The 15977-nt window shown below is 47.2% G+C and overlaps 1 protein-coding gene across 11 annotated transcripts in view; it reads right to left on the reverse strand.

Moving 5' to 3' along the window:
- TMEM164 (transmembrane protein 164) overlaps positions 1 to 14105 on the reverse strand; it is a 193671-nt gene extending 179566 nt beyond the window's left edge. For 3 of the 11 annotated variants that reach the window (XM_009198104.4, XM_021932526.2, XM_009198103.4), the window contains exons 1-2: positions 13361 to 13493; positions 12380 to 13044 (exon numbers count right to left, since the gene is read on the reverse strand). In XM_009198104.4, coding sequence (XP_009196368.1) covers positions 12380 to 12769 — 390 coding nt within the window. In that variant the 5' untranslated portion in view covers positions 12770 to 13044; positions 13361 to 13493. Of the gene's footprint in view, positions 1 to 12379; positions 13045 to 13360; positions 13495 to 13747 lie in introns of those variants that run through there. The other 8 variants (XM_009198113.4, XM_009198110.3, XR_642112.4 and 5 more) reach the window with 8 other exon arrangements.
- Between the last annotated feature and the right edge of the window lie 1872 nt (positions 14106 to 15977).

Raw genomic sequence — 15977 nt, forward strand, 5'->3', positions numbered from 1 at the left:
GACCAAGACAATACCCCCCCTGAAATTCCCCACAGGGCTGGGGGTCAATCAGTTCGCTTGGCTGAGTGGCCAGAAACCCCACATGCAAGCAAGGAAACATGACCTTGGCTTGGTGCTAGCTTGCAGGGCTATTCTGAGGAAAGGTGAACTTGAAAGCAGAGTAAAGTCAGCTGCTACGCAGCAGAAGAGAGATCCAAATGTAGAGGCGGCCCCTTTCCTCAGGGTGCCAACATTCCCTGTGGGGCTGGGGGTCCAGGAAATAGGAAGAAATACCCACATGAAGCAGCAGCCAGTAGCGGTAGCAGCCCAAGGGACCAAGTATGAAAGCACTGCTGATAATGAGGCACTTGTGCACATGACCCTGAGCAACATTCCTGCAGGGTGCAGAGAATAAAGTGACAGGCACACACACACACACTCAAGTTCCTGGAACTTAAAAAAGGAAACTCTTAACAAATGCAAACCAACAAAGAACAAGTGCCGATATGAAGAGGACCCTTTGTTACAATCTTCCCTAGGTCTTAGAATGTGTGAACTTTCATAGCTTTTAATTTCCAAGCGCTGCTGTTTATTTGGGTTGCTGTTTGTTTAGAAATGCCCTCTAAACCAGCTCCTCTTCCAGGGAACCAGTTTATAGAAAACATGATCTTAGCCTTCTCAACTCTCCCACCTCCAAGGCTAAGAAACACCCTTCTTACCCACAATACTTGGGAATATGCCCAGAGGCCTTCCAATGGCCTTAGCAGGATACAGCACATCCCCCACATCTCAAAGCCTGAAATCACATGACCAAGGTCTAGGCCCCAGAAGGCTGCACTTAAAGAGGGCCTTCTCTAGTGATTGGATGCTTAGGCCCCAGAGCAGTCTTGAAAACGAGGCCGCAGAACAAAGTCTTGAAAAGGAGGAGAGCTGGTCTTAAGGAGAGAGGATTACCATATCCCAGAGATGTAAGAATAATTGGGTTTTTTCTGTCCATTTGCTGATGCGAAAAGCCAAGGCACAGTGAAGTCTTCTCCTGAAAGCAGTACAGTTTCCACTATACTGTGCTTCTCCTTCAGCTAAGATACTGGTCCACTTGAAACCTGCCTTTCACCCAGGAGTTCTGGGGGTGGCCCTTTCTCCTCTAATACTTATCTAACTCTGGTAATAGTTGGCGCTGGAGAAGGTTACACTCCCCTTAATCAAAAGAAATAAATGAAAAAGTAAAAAAAAAAAAAAAAAAAAACTCATTCACCAGTCTATGCCCACCCCATTCCCCCAAACTCACTCCTTTCATACTTCTGTCACAAACTCACTGGTTTCCTAGACTACCAATCTCAAGACGATTTGCACCATGGAGCCAGCCCACTGATAAAGAGCAGTAATAATTAAGCCAATAGGTCCCCGGAAAGCTAAGCTTCCTAACAATGAGAGCCACCCTCTAAATTCTTTAAATCTTAGAGATGTAAGAAGAATTGCCATTTTAAACAGAATCACCCAGTCACCCAGAAAGGGCTGGATAATTTAAAGTATCTTCACATTACCCACAAACATGTCCTTAAGCCTCAAACAGTCAAGCAACCCTGTCCCGCAGAAATTATTACATGGGTGCTAACTTCATGGAACCAACACCTTTGCCCACTGCATACAATTATGATACCAGGGAAGATTTTCTTGGAAAAGCTTTCCTGTAGCAAATCCCTACCATCTTATTGCAACAACAGGCACCCAGGCTCGAAGCAGCAGCCATAGTGAGAATGATGATGACCGTCATCATCACCCTCACCATCTTAGTTGCCGACATCATTGTCATCATCATCATCATCGTTTAAATGTACTGAATGTTTCGGCCAGGCGCGGGGGCTCACGCCTGTAATCCCAGCACTTTCGGAGGCCGAGACGGGTGGATCACGAGGTCAGGAGATGGAGATCATCCTGGCTAACACGGTGAGACCCCGTCTCTACTAAAAAATACAAAAAAACTAGCTGAGCGAGGTGGCGGGCGCCTGTAGTCCCAGCTACTCAGGAGGCTGAGGCAGGAGAATGGCGTAAACCCGGGAGGCGGAGCTTGCAGTGAGCTGAGATCCGGCCACTGCACCCCAGCCTGGGCGACAGAGCAAGACTCCGTCTCAAAAAAAAAAGAAAAAAAATGTACTGAATGTTTATGTGCCAGATACTATCTTAAATGCTTTATTAATATTCTCTCATTTTTCTCACTTAATCCTCACAACAACTCTGGTAATGTTCAAGTTTGATCATACCATTTTATGAATGTGGGAACACAGGCTCAGAGAGGTTAAGTAATTTGCCCACGGTTACAGAGCTAGTGGTAGAATTTGAATCTAGGCTTTTACCACCCTAGAGCCTATACTCTTACCCAATACACCACTATGATCTTGAAATGTTAAGTAATACTATTATTATTTAAAAACTGCTAACATTTATTTAGTGCACACAATAAGCCAGAAATTCTGCTAAATACTTGATTTAAATTATTTTATTTAACCCTCACAACAACCCTATTAGTATTCCCATTTTACAGATGCAGCTAAGTAACATGCCTAAGGTCACATGGTGATGGCGCTCAAACCCAAACCCAGGAAATATGGTCCAAAGGCTCTATCCACCAAGCTGAACTTGCATTAGGAAAATGAAGCATTTCTACTGCCCTACTTAAGTCAGGATCCCCGCTGTGTCCCAATCCAAGCCTACAATGTCCCAGCAAGAATTTGGCAAGTAAATGCCAATGAGGAAACTTATCTGGCCCTGATGTGTACATACCAGCCACTCAGATCTGATTAATGTAGGAAAAGAAGACCAAAACTCTTTATAGAAGTCTCTCTTTACCCCATTTTCCTTCAACCTGATTTCTAAAGAGAACACCTGACTACCAGCCTTTTTGCGCTCTGCCCAGAACATCTAATAAGTGTTTACCCAGGACTCCCAGAGCCATAGTTAAGGGCCTTAATGTGCAATCTGGCTCTGTACCTTATTTAATCAGCACCTGAATGAAATGTCTCTTTGCTAGCAACAGCCAGAGCACAGTCAGTCAGAGTCTTTCTGCAAACACAGCTGGTCGATTGGCAAAAACAATTCAATTCACAGGCAAAATACACCCTGACTTTATACCACTACTGGCATGTGATAGAGATGGGGAGACTGAAGGCATTTGGCTAGAATTAGGATGGTACCATGCTTCCTTTCCCCTCCAGATGATCTCACTCCTCCCTCTCCTACCCACCTAAACACATGGCCACAGGGCAGAGTTTGCACTGTTTTCGCCAAACAGGCCAATCCTGTCTGACTTCCTGGCTCCTGCAATATTTTCTTCCCTCAACACCACCCAGCTCAGAATAAAACTCTTATTATCCTTCCTCCCTCTGCCATTTCCTCCAGCAGCTACTAGACAGGAACCAAAACCAATCAAGAGATCCCCCAAACTCTCCCCTTCAGGATCTCATGCTGGTAACAGGTCCAAGTGCCTTGATGCCCATGAACTGACAGATGTACAAGCGCTGCCTTACGTAGCCAGGAAAGAGCTGAGTAAACACAGAGGACTGACCAGTGCCCAGAAAAGGGGTCCTCCCCACGCCTTCAGATTAACTGCTGCATCCAAGCACTGTGGAGGGAGATTTACATTAATATGAAACCCTGAGGGTCAGCACGTAGGGTGGCAAGGCATAGATAACTCCAGTTCTCCTGATCAGGGGCTTTGGGGGAGAGAAGAGGCCAAAACCTGAGCAAGGGACATGAGAAAGAACATCTGCTTAAAAACACTAGACACAGTCTACCAATTATATATAATGTTAGGGTAACAGGCCCTTTTTTAAAACTCATCCTCTCCCTGATGCCCAGTGGAGTCTGTCCACTGACACTTCAGTATGAACCTCTGAAATAAAACTGCTTTCTTCCTAATGCCCCCATGGCTATCATCTCCTCTGAAGAGATGGACATTTTGAATTACAGAAAGGATTGTTTTGGAGCTTGCAGTACTCTGGAAGGCGCCAAGCTTGTGTGGGGTGGATCAGGTGGAGAGACTTGGAAACAGGGAAGAAGAGATATGAAAAAGAAAGGTAGAAAGATGGCACCACATTTCATTAGTGCTGCTGTGAACTTTAGAGCAGTAACCATCCACGAGCCACTAAAAATCATCTACTGGTTGCAGGTGGGATGCCTGCTATCTCCTCATTTCTCATATTTAATGTCTGCTCACTTACGCCAATGTTCTGTGCCTCTGTCACTGACAGTGTGGGCCCTCCTTGGGACAGCACAGAGAACAAAATTTTCTATCTCATCCCCTATCAAGGATGCAAGGGCATCTGCAGTTCGCTTATCAACAGCCTAGAAATAACAGAGCATTCCTAGAGTTTCACTTAGTTGGCCAAGGGAGAAGACATCTACCCCTGATAATAAGAAGCAAATAATTCCAGGTTACAGTTGAGACACTTTTCTGGGAAGGAGGAAGCAACTCTGCGAACTTATGTTAGGATCTCTCAAAGTGAGGTCAAAGGCTCACAGGCATTAGAATCATCTGGGATTTTGTTATAAATGCAGATTCCCATCCTCATCCTAGACCTGCTCAGAATTGCTGTGAAGAGAGCTAGACATCTACATTGTAACAAGCTTCCAAGGGATTCTTTAACAAATAAAGTTTGACAATCACTGCTCTCCACATCCATCTACTTCCTGTCCACTTGAACTCTGGGTAAGTGAACAGATACTAAATAGGAGAAATGAGGAGATAGCACATAGCCTTTGCACTTATTGTTTCTTATGCCTAGAATTGCTTTCCTTCCTCCATCACCCAATGAACTCCTACTCATTCAAGTACATTTATTGAGCACCTACTAGAGCCAGTCTCTGTTCTAGACACTAAGAGAACAAAAACCAAGGGTCCTTGCTTTCATGGAGCTAACATGAGCCAGCTCAAATGCCACCTCTTCTAGGAAGCTTTCCTTAATTGCATTAGGGGAAAAAAAAGACCCCTGTCCTGTATGCTTCGTTCAAACCTGTTACTATACATGTAATGCTGTAATTTAGTTGATCTATTTCCTTGTCCATCTCATCAAAACTGTGAGCAAAATGAGGGCAAAGGCTACTGGTTTTTTTTTTTTTTTTTTTTTTTTTTTTTGGTTTTGCTTTTGCTTTAGAAGGTACATCAGCAATGACTGCTTCTTATTTCTCTTTGAATCTCCAATGCCTGGCACCAATGTCTGGCACACAATAGGCATTCGATAAATATCTGTTGAGTGAATGCAAGAAACAATAAACTCCCACAAACATTTAAAACAAGAGTCCTGCAAACAGAGAGTTAGCATGCAACAACCATGTGTCAACATTCCCTCTTGTTAGTCCCTGCAGATCTTAGAGACTGGAAAGGGGGGGATATAGAATGACTGGAAGGATATATTCCGTATATCACTGGAAGGTAATAAAGGTGGCCTGGTTGAAATACTCCATTGACATAACTAATAGTCACCAAACAAGCCACTGGAACTCTACAGCTACCTAAAAACCCTCTTCACAATAACTTGGGGCCCTCATCCTCTAATATGAATCACACTATGTAACAGGTATTGAGACGGTGCCAGAAGACTTAATGCCTTGCCCACAGATCACACAGACTCATGCTCAGTTAGGACGGGCACTGAAACCAACTTCCCACCTAATTACTTCAGCCACTACATAATGTCTCTACAAGTGGGGTCCAAGGCTGACCAGTTTTAGAATCACCCAAGAGCTGGTATAAATGCAGATTCCCATCCTCACCCTAGACCTGCTCAGAATCACTATGTGGAGAACAAGGTATCTGCATTGTAACAAGCTTCCAAGAGACTCTTTTACAAATAAAGTTTGACAATCACTGCTCTCCACATCCATAGTCTCTTCGTGTTCACTCAGCCAGTTACTGGCAGGGAGAAGAGCACCTGAGACAAGACATTCTCAATTTAACAAAATATATGAAAGACCGGGAGAAGCAGAGAAACCTGGCTCTTCATTTCAATGAGGGACAACAATGAGGTATCCACTGAAAAATACAAGAGGAGAGAAAAAGGAAAAGTGAGGCTCTGGTTTAATAACATTTTTTATTTATATGATATTAAGAAGCAAGAAAGTTGGCATGTCCAAGAGATTAAGATCAAGATCCAACAGCATAATTTCCTGATTGGGAGAAAAGCAAACAGACACTTTGGGCCAAGAGTGGAGATTCTAATAACCAGTTCTTTGTGATGGAAATTCTACAAAAAGAGGTAAGAGCAGGACCTGGGGTCGCCTCACTCTGTAGCTGTTTCAAAAACAGGCAGAGGCAGGCACTGAAGCAAGCCTGTAATCCCAGCACTTTGGGAGGCCAGAGACAGGTGGATCACAAGGTCAGGAGATCCAGAGACCATCCTAGCTATGCGGTGAAACCCGTCTCTACTAAAAATACAAAAACTGGCAGGGTGAGATGGCGGGCTGCATAGTCCCAGCTACTCGGGAGGCTGAAAGAGGCAGGAGTAAAGCGTGAACCCGGGAGGCCCGGGCTGCACAGTGAGCTGAGATCCAGCCATTGCACTCCAGCCCTGAAGCGACAAGCTGAGACTCTGTCTCAAAAAAAAACAAAACAGGCAGAAAGATTTTTTGGAACAGTCAAAACTCTCCCTAAACTGGAGTGCAGTAACGATATCGCTCGCAATCTGCCTCCCGGGTTCCTTCTCCTGCCTCATTAGTAACTGGATTACCAAGCGTGTACCACGCGCAGCTGTTTTTAATGAAAGAAGGTTTCCGTGTTAGCCCGAGATGGTGCCGATCTCCCGACACAAATCCACCTGCTATCCCAAAGTACTGGGATTACAGGCGTGTGCCATCATGCCCGGTCGGAAGATTCTCTTAACAGGAACATAAGGCCACCAGTGGAGAAAGAGAAAAGGAAAGCAGAAAGTCACTTCCACCAAATCAATCAGTCACCATTATCCAGTACACATTAAACAATTAATGTGCATATACAGTATTATATTCAGCTCTACAAGGAGTTACAAAGGAAAAACCCACTATTCCTTTACTTTAAAAAAGTGTTCCCACTAATGGTAGAGAAACATTAAAGAAAAATGCAAAAAAAAAAAACAAGTGATCTGGCCAAACACAAGATTACCTACATGCATACAAAGGTATTCATCAAAGAGCCCAACATTCTGACAAGTATTCAGATGGCTGAGAAAGGAGGACAAAAAGTGTTACTTGAATGACTGGAATAACTGGAGTCAGGTCAGGCTCCTCTGGAAAGGTTTCTTCAGGGGAGTATTTACAGAGGGGAGGAAACTAAAAACAAGTCCCACAAAGACTGAGAAGAAGGTGGCACATGTGTGGCAAAGGAATAAAAATTCTGGGAGCTTGTGGATCATCCACTGAGTAGAGGCCAGCAACATACTGTTATTTAAAAGCAAGCTGACTTGTATTAACAGGTGCAAGGCATGAAAAGACTGGGAAAAAAATATTTCCTCTTTGCTTGGTGTGGGCTGGACCTCTGATAAGTTTACAGTGTCCAGTTTTATAGGCCATGCATCAGAAAGGTATCCAGACACAGGCAAGGATCCAGAGAAAAGTAACAAAAATGATTAGAGGAATGCCTTCTAGAAGCTATCAAGATAGGTGTAAGGAGTTGAGCTTTGTCGGTTTCTGAGTATGAAGTTAAAACTATATTGGTCATCTGCCATCTTTGACCAGTTTTGCCCAGCTTCTCTGTTTAAGTGACCACATAATTATTCAGAGAATTCAAGTGCTTCATTTCCACATGGCCCGTTTCACAGAGAAGACTGAGATAGCAAAAGGTTAAATAGTTTGCTGAGGTTCCTGTAGCAAGCCATGAGCAAAACTAGCATCATAATTTTAAATCTCGGGGCTGTCTGTAGGTTGTTTAATTCACTGATCTACAGCACCTCTCTTTATATGGACACCCCCAAAGACTGTAACAATGGAAGATGGAAAAATTCTCTGCAAATTTCCTTGGGGGGAGGAATAAACTCAAAAGGAATGTCGTGTCTCACTAGTGAGGCCCCTATAATCATCATCTCCTTGTATCCCCCTGGACTGATGACACAGGACACAGTCCATCTGATAAGCTGTCAGCAGATGGCTGGATCCCTTATTGTACCCATTACCCACCAACGTCAATTCCAAGCAGGAATGATAATCAGTGCTCCAGACAACAGATGGAGAATGAGGAGGTGTGTCTGGTCTGAAGTCAAGGGGGAAAACAGAAAGCCAAGTTTCTCAAATCCATCAGGTTTTCTCTAAAACAAATTCATCGCATAACAACTGGAATGCAACAGTGTATATTCAGCGAGTTGCAACGGGTTTCACGAAAAGCTCAGGACTTTCTGAGTGTGTGTCATTCTACACTTTTAGCAAGGAGGGAGGAAGTAAGAAAATCAGTGAACCCAAAGCGGGTAAGCCATATTTGGTTGAAGTTAGATTTCTAATATATTGTAAAGAAGACAAAAAATCAAATAGCTACAGCAACTCTAAAAAAGGATGGGATTCAGCATTACTCACTAAAAACCAACAGCTTGGGACTAAGGGGTCAACAGCACCAATTATTCTTTGCCAAATGTCCAGCCTGGATACAGCCTGCCTTATGCGCATAGACATCGAGGGTTAAACGGCATATGCTGCACCCCACTAAGTTCTGTGCCTAATCAGGAGATGCTGGCACAGACACATACAGAACCAACAGGAATTGGACAATTAAACAAGACATCCCAAATGGGATCTTTTCCTTAAATTTCTAAGACAAAGACAATATAACTGCACTCAAGGAGGGTAAAGGGCCACTAAATTAAGACCAGCAGTCTTTACAACCATCAGTCAAACTGTCCAGCATTTTAACCGTTCTGCTGAGAAACTGTAGATTTTTAAGACTTAAATAGCTATGAGAATCTCTTCCTGCTAAGCCCAGATTCCCACTGTGGCAGCTCAGTTCTAAAGCCACCTGTGCCACTAACTTACTGGGTGATATTTGGTAGACAGTACAGTCACTCCATAAATTCACTCCCTGTCACCCATACCTGCCAAAATCATAAGCAAAAAGGGACTAGCCATGCTTGAAGAAATACTTATTGGTATAATTGATAGACACCACTGATATTTAGCAAGGGGTTTAGCAACCATGTGCTAACCTTGGTGCTTGCTGATCTTGAGAACACTCAAATTTTATCTCTGGCTGGAGACTTAGCTATGAGATAGTGCAACGTCAACCATACATGCCTGGATCAGTCTACAGTCCCAGGACACGTTTGAGAAATCAGACAAGGCCAAAAAGAAACCTGACAGGATGAATATTAATCAATAACAGAACTTGGACACAAGTACTGCCCTTCCTTATGCTACTGAAGTTGGCAGTCACCCAAAGGCAGCATGGCTATGACGAGAGCCTGTGTAACAAGGCCTTGGGAATGACTATTTTGCAGACTGAAAAATGAGATAGGGAGACTAACCAATTTCCCTCCAACTTATCTATTTCCTGGCCTAAAGCAATACCTCACTTGTTACAAACTTACACTGACTCTCTGAGGAAGGCCTTTTTATAAAGCCCAAACTGAGTCATCCTGTTGAGAGACACACATCAGACATGTCTCTGCTAAGTTATCCCTTTCACTTCAGCTAGTATCTCTCTTTCCTTGTTAGGACTTCTAAATTCCACAGAATTTGCCACTACAACATAGCCTAATTCAGCTAGTTCACTTGCTAAACATTTCTTTGTATATAGCATCTGCTCTTTGGAATATATGCTGTTGCAGGAAACATTTTAACATCCCTTTCTCCAGGCCTAAGCTAAATGTAACAATGTATATGAAAGTGCCTTGTAAACAGTAAGTGCTAGATGAATGCAAGGTATTATGGTATGCTGGGTATACATACTATTATTGGTCATTGCTGCAACCAAGTCAGAAAATTATTTCCAACCATCTGCTGTTAATTTTTTTTTTTTTTTAGGACTCATCAAATTTAAAAAATCCATAGATTCCTGCTTCCCAGGAAAAGCCATATGGAGGGTATAGAAAGTTGGATTAATCAGAGGCTAGGTCTCCTGGTACACCAGGGGTTACTATTTAAATGATACAAAGCAGTGATATAGGAGAAAAGGGCAAAGAAGCATAATTCTGATGGGGCTCAAGAACTCCTTGGCATGGCTCTGTTCCATGCCCCCATCCTAAGGCTTCAAAGTCCTAAAGTGCCATCATCCTCTGCATGTGTTCCCAAGTATGGCCCAGCTGAGTTTACTTTACTGGAGAGACACAGGGAGAAAACAATGAATGGGGACTGGCCACCTGACTTCCACAGAGAAGAAACTAGCTTCCTTTTTTTTCCACACAGGAGGTCAAAAGCATTTCAGGATAGCTCTCTGTTGCATACTCATCTACGACTTATGGGGACAAGAATCACATAAACTGTCAAGAGCTAGGAGGGCAACTCTGCCTCATTTTATAAGTAGGCAAACTGAGGACCAGGATTAGTACTTTCTCCAAAGTCACACAATGAATTAATGCCAGCACTAGGTCTCCAGAGTCTTCTAAGAGCCTCTAAAAATCTTTCTGCTAAAAACCATGGTGTTGCCAGTCTTGACGTCATCACACTAGCAGCAGCCAGGCTGAATTTAGTCCTTTGTTGACCTTGTAGATATATGGTTGCCAGAGCCCTCAAGACCACTTTGTAGAAGATGCACCCTTTGACCCTCACCACCTGCCATCCTTAAAAAAAAGCACTCCTGTCCCGACAGCCTCACACAGCATCGGCTGAGATGCGTTGTTTCCTATCATTAACAAAAAGCCCATTCATTAAAAAAAGAAAGAAAGAAGACTGGCTCAAATTTACACAGAAGGTCTAGCTAGGGCAGCCCTGGACTTCCTGTGAATGGCATCACTTCCCAAGAAGCCCTTTCTTAAAAAATGCTGCCCACTCCAACCCGGATGCTTACGCCACCCAATCAAAAACAGCCGCTTTATTCCAAAGCTATCCACACCTTCTTACCATATCTGCAAGAAGGGAAGAGGCCGGGGTCATTCACCACATCCAGGAGCCTGCAATCAAATGAGTTCCTAGGAACACAGTGCAAGTATCCAAGCCATGAGTAGACAGCGTGGTGCTCAACTGCCTGACACTTCCCACAGGACTGCCCCACCACCCACTGCCACCCTCACTTTGGGGGTGACAGCTTACAACCTCAAGGTGGATGAATTTGCTTTCCAACCCAAGCACTAATTCACCTTTTGGCTGCAAGCAAATGACCTGTCATTCATAAACCCCGCCAGGCCTGTAAAATGGAGATAATAATCTCAACCTCCTGCCCCAAGCTAGGCTGTCACAAGTCTCCAAAGAATAACCTTCTACAAACATAAAGACAGTAAAGATGCTAATGACAGGTTTCAAAACTGCCCCTGAATAAAACACACTGGGTTTTCCACAGTCTGAAATCTAAAAAAGACTGATTGCTCTCCCAGTCTCCTCTTCATCCTCCTCTATGATTTTATAGCTTTAGAACATCTCTCCACACAGGCTGAGTACAGACAGTCTCACTCTTGGTCCTCACCCAGATTATTTTTATGTATCTGGCAACTTGCCTTTTCAATCCCATTTGTTTTCCTTAGCACTGCTAATGGGTGGAAGTCGAGGAGGTAAAGAAATCAGCTTCCTAAGCACCCTTGGACTATGACCACAGGAGACAGAATGACAGTGATAAGATGGAGAGGTTTGCAAAAAAAGAAATACCCTCTCACCATAATGATCACCAGCCCAAAGTTCACAAGTCAGCCTGGGAACCTGCTTCAGAACTCACTTAGTAGGAGCTTGGTGCTGCTCCAATGCCTCAAAATGAAAAGGCAGACCTCACTCTAAGAGCATACACTCCCAAATGAAAGAGTCTTTAAGAGAAACCTGTAAAAGTATTTCCCCAAAGTACCACAGTGTAGATGAGAAAGTTTATGTGACCACCTCCAGGAAAGAGTGTCACCAGGCCCCGGGGAAATTAACTACCACAGAAGGCAAGGGAGCTGGGTCATGGTCCACTGATGTGATTCAGAAAGGACACCTGGCTGGGGCTGGACTTCCTGCTTGTGAAAGGCCAGGGCAGGGCAGGGCAGGGCAGGGCTGGGCTGGGCTGGGAGGTGAGGGGCAGCTAGTGTGAGTGCCAGTCGTTCCTAGGGTTAAGGCACAAGGTTCCTCACCTCCACTGTGGGGCTGACGCATTGTGCAAAGGTGAAAGAAAGCCAAACCTGAAATCGGCACAAAGGCAGCCACTCGCTGGAAAATCATTTTTAAGGGTCCCACTCCCCGCCGGGATGAGATGCTGTACACTATGGAGTGTCCTGAGCACACAAATGACTCTTATCACTTAGGCTGCCTAGGAAAAAGTCAACAGACTCACATGCATCATGGTGACCAGGTGACAGGGGTTGAGCAGGTAGATGACGGTCTTGGTGGCGAACTTAAAGCCCACCTCCACCCCGAAGGTCAGGCACAGGGCTACTAAGAGCAGATTCTTGCTCAGGCTCTCCTTGCCTTCCTCTGGCCGCTGGGTCACCTGCTCTGGCTGGCTGCCAGGGCTACCCCTACCGTCCTCCTTCGTCTGCCTCAGGATGTGCCGCAGGGCCACCAGGATCTCCAACAGGGCCAGGGTCAGGACCACCACACTTTCCAGCAGCCGCTGCTGCCAAGAGAGGAAGGCAGCACAGTCGGGGCCCCCATTGCCTGCAAAACTGGGGTCCACGCCCCCATAGAGCCAGTCCAGGAGGCTCTGGTAGCTATACCGGGACATGATGCAAAGTGGTTCCCCTTGACCACAGTGCAGGAGGCAAGAGTGAGATGGAACACAAGCCCAGAGGGTTGCCCGGGTGGTGGACCATGTAAGGCGGGCACACCCCACAACCCCCCTCCAGACACCAGGGCACCGAGAGTAGGGGAGGGGAAGCTACACGCAAGGCCCGGGGTAAAGTGCTGGCTCTAACTTGTCCCCACGGCTGTCTGGGGGAGCCCCCCGCGCTTCTCCAGTGGCCACCAACGAGGCAGGGTTGAAAGGAGCCGTTGGCCAATCTAAAAGGAAGGAGAGGAAAAAAAAAAAAAAGGTCTCAAAGAGGCAATTGCATCGGGAATTAGGAAGCGGGAGGGGTAACTAGCGAGGGAAGAAAAGGGGAACGGGGCAGTGGCGAAGCAGGGGTCAGGGGAAGCCGGAGGCCGAGAGGGTCAGGGCGGGGGCCAAGGAGACCCGGCAGTGCTGCGGCAGCGAACCGGGAGCCAAAAGGGGTCAGAGCTAGGGGACACGCGGAGGCCAGGAGAGGAGCTAGCGGGGCCAGGCAGGCGGGGAGGGCGACGGGGATGGCAGGGACGCCGGACTCCTCGTCTCACGCACTCGCCACAGAGGGATCTCTTACTCCTGCAACCGCGTGGCCGTCTCTGCCCCCAGCTAGCAACTTCGCCGCCGACGGGCCCCTCCAGCCAATTTAGAGCGGTCCTGGTCCAGCCTCCCGCCCCCGGGTACACCCCCAAACCCCCAGCTCCACCCTCCGGCCCCAGACGCCCGCCCTCCAGGCAGCACCACCCCCAGCCCGCGGCCCGCCCGGGACCTGCCCCCCTCGCGCAGGCAGCGGCGGGAGGAAGCCGGAGTGAGGGCGGGAGGCCGGGCCAGCCGGAGGTTGGACTAAAGCCGGCCCCCTCCCTCCGCCCCGGCGCCGCAACCTCCCGCGCCTCCCGCCCGGCCCTGGGGATCAGTCGCCGCGCCCCTCGGGGCTTCACTCACCGGCAGCTCGGCCCGCGGCCCCGGCTCGGGCTACTGCTCCGCTCCCGCGCTCCCCGCGCCGGGCGCTCAGTTCCCCTGGCGGCCGCCGCCGCGGCGCACGGCTCCTCCTCCCCGTCTTCCTCCCCCTGCAGCAGCCGCGCTCGCTTCCTCCTTCTTCCCCTCCCTCTCTCCTCCCCCTCGCCGCTGCCACCGCCACTGCCTCCCTCCTCCCGTCCAGTTCAGCTCTCGCCCCACCACACGCCCTCGGGCCACGACTACTCCTCCTCGCCTCCTTCCCTTTTCTGCCTCTGGCACTCCCCTCACCCGTCCACCATTCACACCTCCCACCCTCCGCGGCTTCGGCTCTCCCTCCTCCTCCCTCCTCCGGCTCAGTCTCCGCCTCCTTCCTCCTCCTCCCTGGCCTGCCTCGTCTTCTGCACTCGGAGCCTGCACGCGTGCACAGCCACCCTCCTTCACAACCGTGTACAGAATTCGCCCCCTCGGTGAAGGCCTGTTGACTGGCTCCGCCTCCCGCGACCTGGTTCTCTAGGGCACTTCTTTCTATACTGGACACATAGTAGGCACTTAGCCGGCCCGCCCTAACTACTTGTGCAGCGAATAAGCCTTTCTAGTAATGAGCAGCTTGGCTTTGGGGTGTGTGCTGGGTATGGCCGGCTCCTCTTCGCGATTCCTCCTTTCTGCCACGACTCATGCAAGACCAGAAAGGCATCTTCTCTCCCCTTTCTAGCCACAGCCCCACTCCACACTTCGGTGCCTAGGACAGGGGCTTCTTTTCCCTGCTCCTCCCCCTCCTGCTCTGATCCAGTATTTTCTCTCTACCTCTTGCCACACAGACCACCCCTGCCACGCCCTCTCCCTCCCCCACTTCTCCCCTTTCTCCTGACAGGCCTTCAATGGTAGGCCAGTGGGAGGAAGAGAGGCTTCCCCTGACCTCTTTCCCTCCCCCTCTTTCCCCCTTCCCCCTCCTGAGAGCAGTTGCTTCCTAACCTATGCGTGGAAAAGCCAGCCAGGACTATATGAGTGTGGAGGAGAAGCTCTAAGCCCAAAACCTGGATGAGGGCAACTGACTGAAATAAAATCCCCTCTTCCTACCTGCTGCTTTTTACCCATCGGCTGTTTGCTTTTCTTGAAACAAGGGACAGTAAAAGGACCTTCTCAGGACCTACCTCATGTTGATTTAATATTTATTGAAGACTCACGATGAGTTAGAAGAATATCCAGAAAAACACAGTTAGGCACCTTGCCTAGGAAACACTTTTGGATGTTGGCTGCAAGCCAGGCTCAAAACATAAAATGCAATCTACTGTATTATCAGGCCATCGCCCTCCCGTTTTTTCCAAGTCTGGTTTTCCTAACAAGTACAGTCAGGTAGCCTTGTGTGGCTCCAAGTTTTGTACAACATCTACCATAGGCCTGATGTTCTCCAAGTGTCAAGAGGCGTTAGAACCAGAGCGACTCCATCTTGAATAGGGGCTGGGTAAAATGAGGCTGAGACCTACTGAGCTGCATTCCCAAAAAGTCAGGTATTCCAAGTCACGGGATGAGACAGGAGGTCGGTCGGCACAAGATTATAGGTCACAAAGACCTTGCCGATAAAACAGGATGCAGTAAAGAAGCCAGCCAAACCCCACTAAAATCAAAATGGTGATGAAAGTTACCTCTGGTCGTCCTCACTGCTCATTATATGCAAATTATAACGCATTAGCATGCTAAAAGTCACTCCCACCAGCGTCCAGAAATTACTCTATATGGTCTGAAAGGGGGAGGAACCCTCAGTTCCAAGAATTGCCCACCCCATCCCGGAAAACTCATGAATAATCCACCCCTTGTTTAGCATATAATCAAGAAATAACCCTAAGAATTATCTGTGGAGTAGCCATTCTTTATTCCTTTACTTTCTTAATAGACTTGCTTTGACTTTACTCCGAATTCTTTCTTGCCCCGAATTATTGCTCGAGGTCCAAGAACCCTCTCTTGGGGTCTTCATCCAGACCCCTTTCCGGTAATACAAGTGCCAATTAATAAAGAACAACAACAAACAAGGCTTAATTCAGAGGCTCACTAGTTCATTCTCCTTAGTTGTTTTGTTAAATCCTCAGCAACATAACCAAGGAACATTAAGGACAAAGCTGTGGAGCACCTAGCAATGGAATACAGCATCCCAAGACCTCAAGTTGCTATCTTCAAGGAAGCAAGAATGAGGGCATAGCACTTAGCCAATGGCTTCAGT

This window comes from Papio anubis, chromosome X (assembly GCF_008728515.1).
Source record: "Papio anubis isolate 15944 chromosome X, Panubis1.0, whole genome shotgun sequence".
In the NCBI taxonomy this organism is placed as follows: domain Eukaryota; kingdom Metazoa; phylum Chordata; class Mammalia; order Primates; family Cercopithecidae; genus Papio; species Papio anubis.